Source organism: Primulina tabacum, chromosome 1 (assembly GCF_025594145.1).
Source record: "Primulina tabacum isolate GXHZ01 chromosome 1, ASM2559414v2, whole genome shotgun sequence".
NCBI classification, from domain to species: Eukaryota; Viridiplantae; Streptophyta; class Magnoliopsida; order Lamiales; family Gesneriaceae; genus Primulina; species Primulina tabacum.
The window spans coordinates 55,460,308-55,473,925 of NC_134550.1; the positions used below are offsets into that span (position 1 = coordinate 55,460,308).

A 13,618-nucleotide genomic window follows, 5' to 3' on the forward strand; every position below is an offset into this window, starting at 1 on the left:
ATTGATCAATTTTGTAATTCAAGTATTTTATTTGAATAACTCACGAAAAAATAATATTTAAGTTAAAAAATTTTTATTATAAATATAAACGTAGTTGATCTATCTCACGAATAAAAATTTGTGAGATTTTTCACGAGACTTTTTCATCAAAGAATATGGATATATAACATAAGCACGAGAATCAGTTTGCTTGATTCAATTTGATTTATGTAAAATTAATTCCATGTTTTTATTGTTATATATAATTTGATGCTTCAAATAATTTAAAATATTGTTGCTAAATTTCTTCCTTCACCTGAGAAGAACGTATCCTTTGTACTTCAATTGTCCTAACAAAAAATGTCACAAAAATATAGCAGAACATATAGTCCAACTATAGATAATCTAATATATATCGGTGAAATTTGGATTCTGATATTATGTTATGAGCAGTTCAACACATAACAGTGAAACACAATAATGCTATGGGCAATCCAACACATAACAGTAAAATTTGACTATGATATCATGTTAAGATTGAGATTTGGATCTAACCCAACCCCAAAAATTAGCTCAAGGGGAGATGATTCTATATATACAACTCACAATAATTTTATCTAACCGAAATATCTATGAACAGTTCAACACATAACAGTGAAACTCGACCATGCCTTGGACTGTCTAACATATAACAGTAATATCTGACTTTGATATCATGTTAAAATTGATATTTAAATCTAACTTAATCTTAAAAACTAACTCAAGAAAAGATGATTGTCGACGCCAAATATACAATTCACAATAATTTTATCCAACCGAGTCAAGGAGAACTTAGGCAGTGAAGTCAAGTTAGAAGCTTTTTCCAAAATTTCCTTTAGTTCATGTGGTAAGATAAATGTTTTATTATGGATTAAATTTTAATAAAATCGTTACTCATACAAACTATCATAAATTGTGCGTGCAATTATTAACTTCAATTTTTGCATTCCATGGTATAAAATTCATGTAACGATTATATCCGTAAAAACAGTAAATCTGAATACACAAAAACTCTGTAACATTTCATCACCATTCCAAAGTTTATAGAATTTTAAATTCACACAAGCAAAATTGCCCTTTCATCGGTATGGAATGACCATAACAGAGATACACTCAAACTTGATTCCAGAACATAAAAACTTTAAATATGGCTTAAAAGTGAGCAGCTGTAGTTTGGAAACAAGCAACATAACCCAAATTATACTTCCAATCCCACAGATTAATGTCGCTTGCGAGTTATGTACATCAAGTTAGAAATTTCACCATGTAAGGTCCTTCAAGTTCATACCCCAACTTTCTGTAGTAATGTCGCGTTCCAACACCAGAGATGACAGCTATTTTCGTCGACCTGTGCTCTCTAAGAGCAATCCGTTCGGCTTCCTCCATTAGTAAAGTACCATAACCCTGGTGTTGCAGTTTATCGGCATCTCGCCCATGTACAGGAACTGCAGTCCCATAAACGTGTAACTCACGGACAATAGAACACTTCCCCATGAGCTCCGGGCAAGTTACGTTCCGTCCACATTTACGCAACCGTAGTAACCCAACGAGTATGTCCTGATATCAGGAACCAAAAATGTAGGGAAGCTTTAATTCTATAATATTAAAAAAAAATTGCATGTAATATGACAACAAAGTTCATAACTAACCATGCTGGTTTTATGCAGGTTCCTAACAAGGTTGTGAAAAAATAAAAATATCCCATAAAACCAAACAAACAAGCTCTTAACTGGCATGCTTCAACGGTTTTGATACAGATTGCAAATAAAAATAACAATAGTACAGAGATGAAAAAAGGGTAATTGATAGCTTGATAACATTTGATTCCTTGATTCAATTTAATGAAAACACGAGATTTCAGTGGCGTGACATACAATGTTCGTAGCTAATCATGCTGGTTCTATACAAGTTCCTAATAATATTATAAAAAAAATAAAATATCCAATAAAACCAAACAAACAAGCTCATAACTCGCATGCTTGAATGGTTTTTATACAGACCGCAAATAAAAATAATAACAAATGGAAAGGAAACAAAGGGCAATTGATAACTATACAACATTTTGATTCCTTAAACCGATGTCATGAAAACACAAGATTTCAGTGCCGCAACGTAAAACAGCAAAGCCATTTAGAAACACATCCCATCTTACCACCAATCCAAATTTCAAATCTGAAAATATCATAACTAACAAGTTGCTCAGACGTTATGGAAATGGCGTGTGATTGCAACAGATTCAAACAATTTATAGAATGATGATTGAAAAAAATACAATTATATACCCATTTATGTAAAGTTCTTGAAATGAAGGGTGAGAAATATAATATACCAAGTATAGGCACTGTGAATTTTGGCCAGAGATGCTAGATTATAGATACATAAACTGATAATACAGTGAGAAACACACCATCAAACATGTCCGAACATAAAAAGCAACGCAACTTGTCAGGAGAAGAAAGAAGCATTAAAGTTGACGCACCTGGCGTGTATCTTCATATGAAAGAAAAGTTTCCCAACCCCCATTTGCAGTGTAATCCCTGCGGACTAATTCAACTTCTTCTGGCTTTATCTTGTGATGAATATCCTAAATTTATATTACAAATTGAGTTTGCTACAAATGCATAAAATCATGCTCAAACAAAAGGGAAAAAAATGTTCACTAGCCTGGATTCCAGCTTCACGTGTCCGAACATCTCGACATTTCAAGCCCAAATCATCCATTCGAGCTAAAGCTAGCTCCCGAAGATTACCCTTCTCGACCCCTGAAGTAACTAGGGGCATGGGAATATCTCTTTGAACTCTATATACACGAGTCCAGGGAGGAACCAATGCTAGGATTCGGGCTACAATGTCTACAAGCTGTTCAGGTGGATAATTTCTGTACCTGTATTTGACCAGAAAATGCACAACCATGATTAGCAATTTTTTTTTTTTGGAAGAAACAGTTTTTTCCAGGACCTGCAATTATGTCAAAAGAAAACCTTTTCACTGACCATACCTGCCAGTTTTCCAAAGCTCATAAAGACCAGTCCCGCGAATAACTAGAGTGGGATAAATTTTAAGCCCATCGGCCCTGAAGGATGGGCTATCAAAGAACTCTCTAAAACTTTCCATGTCTCTCTCAACCCCAACATTTGGAAGATCAGGCATCATATGAGCCACTACCTACAAATATGGTAGGAGAATTCATTGACAAAAATCAAATTCTGGAGCTTAGAAGGCGAACTACCAGATACTTGACACCACTGAGTCATAGAAATCAGTAGAACTATTTCAGGACAAAAGACATGGAACCGATGAAATATACTCGAGAGTGGTTAAGCCATTTGTGAGAAAGAACACCACAATGCATGTGATTCTGACTTCAATTGTGCTAGCCCTAAGTACACAGTGGCACCAAAGCCATAAGATCACCAAAATAATAGTGATAACAGTAATAATAAATTAGGACTTATTTTCTCAATACAGTAAGATAACATACATTCTGGATACTGATAATTACCTCATTGTCTAGGCTTGATAGGTTTTCATTCATTCGAAAAGCTTATAAGATCTGCTTTTTTAACCTATAAAGCAGAGATGCTTGTGAATGGAATTTATATAATGCACAAATCAATTCAGAATGGCATTTTCAAGCTCTCCTAGGACAAAAAAACAAACTATTAAGACTGAGTCCACAGAATTATGACATGATAACTATGTCAACAAGTCTGACACATCTTATACACAAGCAACACAGCCAGCAATGGTCTCGAAAAATAGAAAGTAAAAATTATGCGGATAGAACACAATTAATTAGACATGACTTAATTTAATTTAGAGGAACACCTTAAAACCAGCATCCTTAGCCAAGCAAAAGCAATCAGCCACAGCTGCAACAGTATGGCCCCTATTGGTGTCACGGGCAACATCTTCATATGTACTCTGCACACCAATCTCCAGTCTTGTACAACCATATGACAGCATCTGCCTCAAATGTGGTCCAAGGCAGTAGTCTGGCCTTCTATTTTTTTAAATAAAATCACAGTGAGTTATTGGTTGCAAATTGATCTGGTCGACTAATATCAAAATCACAAAAATTAAAAAATGACAAAAATAGTTTGAAAATAACGTTTGTTCGGTGCTCATGGTTTCTATAGGTGAACTGAGGCGTGTGGATGTCCTGGAAATTAGCCACAAAATGAAAACGAAAACCAAGCCTTAATAAAGAGAGAGCACAAAAGTCACGACGTTCTAAAATCTAGATGATGAAAATTCTTAAGCATATTCGAAATATAAACTTCTAATAGCAGATGTCAAATCTACCCCAACGCAGGCCAACTACAAATACGCTGAATCTCTAGTGCTTATTCTCCGAATGTGCAGAAAAATAACCTGATAACATATAAACATATGGGGTTTCGGAGAGTGAGAATCAATGCAAACATTTACCCCATGTTTTCAAAGCACCCCAGTAACTGAACACAAACCGCATTCACCAATAACAAATATATCACAAGGGCAAACTACAAGGACTTGGCTTAAGAAGAGAAGGAAAGAAGAAAATAGTGTGCAAATTACGTTTCTATAGTCATTCCAATACACTTTGTGGAACTGTGCTCGGAGTAGGAAACTGCTTCTTCAACATTGGAAGAAGTGTGCCCTGATAGAGCATCATGAAGATTCCTTATAAAAAAATCACGATAATCTGCTGGCAACGACATAAATGTACCACCCATCAAAATAAATTCAACCTGCATAAGAAACATAAATAAAAATATGAAATAAGGAAATTTTTTAACCAGGTGAAATAACTTTAGGTTGTTGATAAATAAAAACCAAGTTACCTTATCAACACTGTGGCCCAACCTCTTAAGTTGATCTATCCTACTTCTTGCCTGGACATAAGGCTCATATCTATGACCACCAGAGAAAAAATAATCAGAAAAATCTATCCAAGCCACACGAAAAAACCTCCTAGACAAAACTTGAACATTTTCACACAAATAACTTCGGTATAGCCATCTAAACTGTAAGCACACCCCAAAAAAAAAACATAAAAATACCTTACCTCGCCCTTATAGCTCTCATGCTAGTGGGCTCATATCCAGTGTAACTCTGCGTACTGTATTCGAAATCCGAATCAGGGCCACCGGGGCAATATACACAAATATTACCCGTCGTCGCAATATGCGGGCAGCGATGAGGCTTCGACATAACAGCGACGACAGCAATTCCCGATGCCGTTCGAACCGGCTTCGCCTTCAATTTGGGCAGAAGCATTTCCTTTTCTGATTCTGGTAACGCCGCGATCATTTCTACCAGCTTTGGAGCCTTAGAGAGGCCATACCTACGGCATACGGCAGACTTCACGGCGTTAAGGTTGACGTTTTCGCCCTTGCGAGAGAGGTCGACCATGGTGGACACTATTTCAGCGATTGCTTTGACCCGGGCCTCTTCTTCTGATAGTCCATGAGCTATTACTCCGCCGCGACCTGGCCGCGGGAGCTTTCGAGTTTCGGCAACGACCGCCGCCGCCATGCTCCGGTGTCTGCTGGGAATTAGTAAAGGTAAAACCCTGCTGATGATAATAGAAGTTTGCGGGCACTGTTTGCTATTACGATCAAAGTCGAGACCTTATTATTTTATTATTACTAATAATAAATTCTCAATAAAAAATAATTTCCAAAAACCTCGGCCCCTTTCCAGTTCCGCCCGTGAAGCAAACAGCAATGGCGATCTCCAAACTTCATTCCACCAACTTCTTCTTCCCCCCAACCACACTCCCCACGCAAAAATCCCCATCTCCATCCCCCCGACTACTAACACTCCACCCATCAAAACACATGCCGCCCCCGCTATATCTCCAACCCAAAACTCAGTTCTTGATCCACACAAGACTGCTAAAGCATCCCCTCAAAACCCAGTACCAAGAAGACAAAGAATTCCCTTTTCAGCATTTAAACAATCCCGGTCCTTTATCCATTGCTTTTCCTGCACTTGAATTCGCAAATACCCTGTTCTTTAAGTCGGCCTACAATGTTCAGGTGATAGTACGTAGTGGTGAGCCTGAAGAGAGTCTGATCGGTAGGTTCCTGAGGGAGGTCCTTAAGGCGGGTGTTATACAAGAATCTAAGCGGAGAAGGTTTTTTGAAACCACTCAAGAGAAGAGGAAGAGAAAGGCCAGGGCGGCCGCCAGGCGTAACAGAAAAAGGTCCGTTTTTCTATCTGATTATTGGAGAACAAGATGTCAGTGATGTGATGCATATATCTGCAATTTATTTGCTGATTGACGGGTTTTGTTGTGTTGATTGCTGATTTTAAGGATTGACGTGTGAAGAAAATGGTTCACTTCAGCAAGTTGTGGAGTCAGGGATGTGAAAATATGATGAGCACCGAAAAAGCCCAAATAACAGCTGACTTATCTTAATTATTGTCACCAGAAGTTCTAAATCGTTTATTGTCACTGAAACAAGATATTCATGCATTCATGTATTGTGATGTTCTTTTAGCGGACTAACGCAAAACTCAGAACCAGGGGCTGTTTTAAACAGACAGCAAAAATAAATCTACATGAATTTTATAAGAGAAACCACATACTTCTAATTGAAGCAAAAGTTTTTAATGGGGGTAGAAGGCTAGGAGGAGTCTGGCCATCCCTTTGCTCCACCTTGTGAAGCTATTGTCGTTGAAGGACGAGATTTCCTAACTTTTTACTTTTATTTTGGGCTCAAAATGATGGCTTAAACAATCTTGTGCTCATTAAAGAATTGAGACACATGTTTGGATCATTGTTAAAACACTTGGTTTTGGCTTTCATTAAAAGTGTGTGAGCCTAGTATGCCACTAGCTGCTCAATGGTTCTAATAAACTTTTAACTTGGTTTAATATTGAGCTCTCACTGAGTTTACCATCTATGCTTGGATTATTGCTGCTTACTTGGTACTTATTTTTTTCTAGGCTTTGTCCTGTCTCAAACCAGCCAAAGGAATGTATTGGGTTTTGTTTTCTGGGATACTGTATTTTGGTTAGATTGGTTGGTAAACTAAATCACACGCCGAAATGGACTCAACTATTGATATTTTTTAAGGTGTTCCAGTGCTTTCAACCTTTGTAAGAGTTATGGTTGATTTGTTATAATTGACTTAAACGCCTAATTCATATTATATCTACTTTACTTCTCATTCATTTACTGAATATTAAAACATCATTTCTTGGTAACCAGGCGACCACAATCCAAATGCTTGATTTGTTATCATTGAATTTAACGCTTAATTCATATTTTATCTACTTTACTTTTCATTCATTTACTGAATATTAAAACATCGTTTCTTGGTAACCAGGAAACCAAAGTCCAAGGCATCAAGAGACGACAAAGCTGAGGTTCCAAAGAAGAAGGACGATCCTGAAGATGATAACTGGGAGGATTTTGATGTGGATCTACCCTACTGTTGAGCCTGCAATACATAATACTATAAAACAACCTGAAAGCATATTGCTAATTGTAACAGAAACTTCGCGGAATGTATCCAGTTTGGTAGCAGTGCTGATTGTTCGCAACCAGGAAGGCTTTTGTTGTTCATTGAGTGTTGGTGGAATGACTCCTACAGTCATACGAAAGCTTTATGGTTCTCAAGTTCTTGATTTATGGTGAAATGTATATTTCGGAACTTCATGATGGTATAATCTTATTATCTTAGACAGATCAAAATGCCTTGTGCAAAATGGTTTTACTCAGATCGATATTGGACATGTTTTCTGAAATTCTGGAGTGCCTGAGTGTTCTCTCTTGTTTGTTTCCTTGTCACAAGTTGGTTAAAATTTTGCTAATTCTTGCCAGTTTAGTTAAAAAAATGCCACATATCGATCTGCTTACTTTGATTGATTGTAAATGTCCAAACAATTGTTTGAGGACGATTTAGTGCTCGTAGACGAGGAGACTGGATAGAGCAACAACCATCTTTTTTTACATCAAAACTAGCTACGCGATCTCTATAATTGGTCTACGTTCTGTGATGTCCAGATCTTGGATTCATGTGTATAATCACGAGTATATGCACATATGTATATCGTCAATCTGCCGTGGTTTATATCTTGATTGAAGCAAGTTAGCTTTATTTTGAAATGGCAGGAATCGACTTTAGAGATGGTGGGTTTATATTTTTCCCTTCAAGATTGTGATATTTTTTTGTTTATGATATAGTCGAGATATTGATCATTTGTTTTCTTAATTATGTTGTTTGCATATGAAAAATGACACCCATGAACCGCATTTGTATTTCGAAATGTGAATCGTCAACTTTTTTATAAAAAAAAATAATATATTTTTCATTTTGCACGGTTTATCTGACATGTTGTGGTCCTAAGCTTTTGTCATTTAATGTACAAGGTATTGGATTCTTTTTCCTGTGAATATTACTGAGATCCAATAAGGTGCTGGTAGCATTAATAATTAATTTCTTGTAGTACGATCATTTGTATTTGGTAAAATATTGAAGTAATCTGGATCTCTCGATGAATTTTTCACTTCTTCCAATATTGAAAATGAAGATTGACATCGTTTGTAAAGAGTTCATCAAGCCTTCTTCTCCGACCCCACTTCATCTCCAAGATTACAATCTCTCTTTCATTGATGAAAGAATTCCAAATACCTATATAGCTCTGATTCTTTACTACTCTTTCCACGACAACAAGAACACCACCCAATCCGAAATATCGAGCCGGCTAAGGACTTCTTTGTCGGATTCTTTAGTCCATTTTTATCCACTGGCTGGAAGGATTAGTGACCAGGCTTCAGTTCGTTGCAACGATGAAGGGATTTTATATATAGAAGCATACGTCAATGGCTCGATTTTTGAGTTGACCAAATGCCCCGAAAATGATACACTAGACAAGCTTGTTCCGTTCGAATCCAGTGGAACCATATCAAGTTGTGAAGAGCAATTAGCAATTCAAGTTAGTTTCTTCAAGTGTGGTGGATTTTCTATTGGGACATGCATTTCACATAGGATTTCTGATGGTTTTACACTTGGTTCATTTATCAAATCATGGGCTGCCATTTCTTGTGGGGGTCAAAGTGATTTAATGACTCCTGTGTACAACGCAGCAACGCTATTCCCACCAAGAAACGCTCCTGATTTCAAGCCAAATTCGAGAAACCTATCGGTGCAGCCACCTGTTGTGAAGTACGTCACGAAGAGATTTCTTTTCACTGCATCTGAAATAGATGAATTGAAACAGAAAGTTATAAAAAACTCCTCCATAGTAAAACCTACGAGGGTCGAGGTTCTATCTGGTTTTCTGTGGTATCATTGCATGGTGGCAAAAGGGGTCGAGAAACCTCGAAAATCTGTCGCTTTTCACCCTGTTAACTTAAGGGGAAGGATTCAATTCTTGTCAGAATGTTCTTTTGGTAATCTTTTTCAAATGACAAAGGCGGTTGCCACAGTTGATGATCAAACGGATTGGATTGAATTAGTGCAAAAGCTGAGAGATGCATTCAGGAAAATCGACACAGGCTATACGGCAGAGTTGTTGGGTCAAAATGGTTGTCATCTTGCGAAGGAGAACTTCGTGGAGATCAGTAAATTCTTGGGTTTTGAGGATATCGAGATTTTCAGATTCAGCAGTTACTGTAGATTTCCATTTCATGCTGCGGATTTTGGATGGGGGAATCCTGTTTGGGTGAGCACTGGTGGTTCGTGTATCAAGAATGTGATTACTTTGCTTGATTCTGTGAAATCTGATGGAGGAATTGAAGCATGGCTTGTGATGGCTGGCCCAGAAATGCAGAGGCTTCATCAGAAATTGGAATTCCTTGGTTATCTTTCATCCTCTTCTTCTGGTTGATTAATTAACCAAGTACCTGAGCTTTATTTTATATATGATCTAGATCTTTTATGTATCAAGTTTTTATTCTTGCAGATGTCAGAGAACTGATTATTTGTACGTATGTGCATAATTTATGCATATATTTCCATTCTCATATAATTCCAAATCACATATTTTGCAAGTTTCATTTACATGTGTGAAATCTTTCCTCCTATGTACCAACTAAAGCTTCATTGAGGTACTCGGAGTGCTTTGCCGTTCAACTCCTTCACCTTCATCGCTTTTCATGAATAATCCGAGTTCCTCAGTAACACTATTTGTTTGCTTAAAACTAGTATGGGTTTTATGCTTTTTTTGGTTTTCAAAATAAGTGATATTTCCTCGTTAAACTCATCAATTTACCACGATTACTATTTAAGAGATGATCATCTATCACGATTATTATTTAATAATTCGATAATTTGTATTTCAATTCAAAAAAGTAATAAACTATATATTCCATTTTGAAATCGAAAAAATGCAAGGATATTATTGATTCATTATCAATAAACACACACATTATTAACTCGCAACATCCGTGGAAGAAGACGAGAGTGGTGCAAATACGAACATGAAGAAGGTAATCTAAAGCTTGGAAGATCCCATGGGATGGTGGATGACAATTTGATTATAGGCATCAAGGGTCAGGAAATCATCCAAAGTAGGTGAAATGCATTGTCTTGTGAAGAACTTGCAAGCTTCGACATACATTCCCTTCTTGAACTTCTCCTTCCCAACTTCCCTCTCGATCCTCCCCATCTCCTCCTCCACCACCCTCCCGAATAGGTCCCGGCTCACCCTCACGCCGAGCCCATCGCCGTCCAACTCCACTCCGTATTTCAGCCACTGCCAGTTCTGAACTCGGCTTATCTCAGCCGTGGCGGCGTCCTCCATGAGATTGTAGAGTGGAACGGATCCCGTGCCCGTGAGCCATGCGGCCATGTATTGGATCCCCACTCGGGTGTTGAGACGGAGGCCTTCCATGGTCCGGACGCCTCTTGGGATTTGCAGGAGGTCGGCCTCGGTGATGTGGGCTGCGTCTTCACGTTTCATGGAGTGAATTTGGTTGGCTTTGTTGCGCATGTTGTCGGTGAAGACTTCCATGATGGCCGGGATTAGGCCTGGGTGAGCTGCCCATGTTCCATCATGCCCTGCTTTCACTTCTCTTAGCTTGTCCTTTCTGACTAAATCAAGTGCAGCCTCGTTTGCCTTTGGGTCTTCTCGGATTGGGATCTGAGCGGCCTGATATTATGTTCACAAATTTCAATAAATCAAATTACTATACAGACGAATCAATTATAATCCGGTTAATAATGCCCAAAGGATGCATCCACGGGGATCTAGCATGAAATTTACACATACCATGCCTCCCATTGCATGGACTCCCCGCCGGTGACATGTTCGGATGAGTAACTCGGAGTAACTTCTCATGAAGTGTTGTGTCATGCCGACTTGAACTCGGTCAGGCAGCAGGCGATCAGGGTGAGCCTGAAACGTCTTGATGTAGCTGAAGATGTAATCCCATCTGCCGCAGTTCAAGCCTGCCGAATGATCGCTCAGCTCGTATAGAATCTCGTCCATTTGAAACACCGCCGGGAGTGTTTCGATCAGAACAGTAGCTCTGATGCTGCCATTTTCGATTCCAGCCATTTTTTCAGCTCTCTCGAACACCCTGTTCCATATTTTCGCTTCCCTGACTCAACACAAAAATGCAATTATGTAAGGTTTCTTGAGTAAAAGGACGACATTAAAATAGAGTCGGAATGAGTATCATTCACCTGGAGTGTTCCATTTTTGGGAGATAGAAGAAGGGTCCAAATCCTTCGCCTTGATTCCTACGGAACGCAGACCAGTTATGGAAGAAATAAAGGCCAAAATCAAGTAGACAACCGGTGACAGGCTCTCCATCGACAAAAACGTGAGAATCAGGGAGATGCCAGCCTCGGGGTCGAACGAAAAGCTTGGCTATGTTTCGATCATTGAGCTTGTACACTCTGTTTCTGGCCTTGTCGTCGAAGCTTATGGTCCCATTCACAGCATCCTTCAAGTTTACGTGCCCTCGTACAAGGTTTTCCCAGTTTGGTGACAGAGCATCTTCAAAATCAGCCTATCCATAAAAAAAAATTAAAAAATAAATAAATCAATCAAAGGTTTAACATATAATCATCCATACAGTTGGATGTGACTCAACTCACCATAAAAACCTTGGCTCCAGAATTGAGTGCATTGATGATCATCTTCCTCTCCACGGGCCCCGTAATCTCCACCCTCCGATCAGCCACCGCCGACGGCGGCGGCGCGCAAACCCACCCCCCTTCCCTCACGTACTTGGTGGCCGGATCAAAACCCGGCAACGCCCCACTATTATACCTCACCTTCGCGTCCTTTCTACACTCCATCGCATACTTAATATGTCCCCTGAACTCCCTCTGCAGATCAGCCACAAATTGCATGGCGTCCTTCGTAAGAATCCTATCAAACTCCGCGTCGTACCTTCCCCTGATATCCACTCCTTCGGGCTCATCGTATCCCACGAAAGTCCTCCTTTCTTTCGAAGGAGATGTTTCAACATAACTACTTTCAAAACCCACCATTGTTCTTGGTCTTTCACCTCAAATTTCTAGAGTGTGATGCAAATGCGCATGAGAAGGTGGCGGAACGAGGATATATTGAGGAGGTGGGGGATAGATACGAAAAGTAAAAAATGCGTTATGGCCTGAAAATGGACATGTTTTTGGATTTATGCGCTTCGGATGATGCAAAATGTTGATCTAGATTGCGGATAGATGCAAAATAAAAGAAGGTGGTATGGGCGTATGCTTTGAACTATGTGCCCTGCCTCGGAGAGGAGGTTTAGAAAAGATTATCAACGACAAGTGGCTCTTATTTGAATTCATATATGTTGTTTCCGAATCATAGCATGTATGGCCACGTAAATATCACAAATATCATGGTAAAAAATATTCATAACGACGAAGGAAAATATTAGATCTGTCACGGGTTTTTTTCCGGACTATTATTGGTCAACTCGAAAATCAGCTGGACCGTATTTTATCTTTCAAATGAACCTATGCACAAGCTGAAAAAACCCTTTCCCTTTTTCATAAAAAATGAAAAGTCTAATTCACTCAATTAAGTCAGCTTCGGATCTTTCATTCTAATCATGACTTTAAAAAAAAAAGAGAGAAAGAACTGGGAGTTGGCAGTGTCATGCTTCAAGCATTCGTTCATACTGCCTCCTTTTGGAGAAGTTCCTTTCATTTTTCTAAAATGATTGATTGGTCTTCTTAGCAAACGTACAAAGTGGACTGCAATTTGGCTGACCTCACTTGTCTCGTAAGATACAAAATAAATTTGACAAAATTCTCTGAGCAAAAAACTTGAAAAAAAAAAGGCTTTCATAAGTTCATTCAATACTCCTGCTTTCGAAACTATGTGATTTAAGAGTAATGTGAGCGAAAGATGATCCACTGGAGAGTGGACCTAGGGACTGATGCCCTCCGGGGGGTGGACCAAAAAAGAGAGAGAAGGGATAGTAAGAGACCAATCTTGATTCTCTAGGCTCTGTCCCGTTGTAAGGTTTTTCTGGGTGAGCCGTATTTTGCTGGGTGGGATCATTTAGCGCTCCTCAAGGTTGAGAATTCAAAATACATAAATTATATGGATTCGATCATCATGAATGAGAAAAAAACCAACCTTTGTAATAAAAAATAATAGCATTCGTTTCACATTTCATTCATTTATGAGTTCG

The 13,618-nt window shown here is 38.7% G+C and overlaps 3 protein-coding genes across 3 annotated transcripts; 1 reads left to right on the top strand and 2 right to left on the bottom strand.

Moving 5' to 3' along the window:
- Nucleotides 1-1,015: 1,015 nt before the first annotated feature.
- Nucleotides 1,016-5,631, bottom strand: LOC142551516 (elongator complex protein 3). Its single transcript, XM_075660797.1, has 8 exons — nucleotides 5,069-5,631; nucleotides 4,845-4,914; nucleotides 4,579-4,751; nucleotides 3,847-4,021; nucleotides 3,017-3,183; nucleotides 2,683-2,902; nucleotides 2,498-2,602; nucleotides 1,016-1,575 (listed from the first exon to the last, which is right to left on the bottom strand). Exons 1-8 carry the CDS (start codon nucleotides 5,536-5,538, stop codon nucleotides 1,264-1,266), a joined length of 1,692 nt encoding a protein of 563 aa, XP_075516912.1. The 5' UTR covers nucleotides 5,539-5,631; the 3' UTR covers nucleotides 1,016-1,263.
- A 705-nt stretch (nucleotides 5,632-6,336) lies between these two features.
- LOC142551526 (stemmadenine O-acetyltransferase-like) lies at nucleotides 6,337-9,987 on the top strand. The gene is made up of 2 exons (XM_075660808.1): nucleotides 6,337-6,442; nucleotides 7,341-9,987. The coding sequence occupies exon 2, from the start codon at nucleotides 8,512-8,514 to the stop codon at nucleotides 9,844-9,846; it is 1,335 nt and encodes a 444-aa protein (XP_075516923.1). The 5' UTR covers nucleotides 6,337-6,442; nucleotides 7,341-8,511; the 3' UTR covers nucleotides 9,847-9,987.
- Nucleotides 9,988-10,337: 350 nt separating this feature from the next.
- LOC142519957 (malate synthase, glyoxysomal-like) lies at nucleotides 10,338-12,694 on the bottom strand. The gene is made up of 4 exons (XM_075622960.1): nucleotides 12,063-12,694; nucleotides 11,646-11,974; nucleotides 11,230-11,560; nucleotides 10,338-11,109 (listed from the first exon to the last, which is right to left on the bottom strand). Exons 1-4 carry the CDS (start codon nucleotides 12,459-12,461, stop codon nucleotides 10,453-10,455), a joined length of 1,716 nt encoding a protein of 571 aa, XP_075479075.1. The 5' UTR covers nucleotides 12,462-12,694; the 3' UTR covers nucleotides 10,338-10,452.
- Between the last annotated feature and the right edge of the window lie 924 nt (nucleotides 12,695-13,618).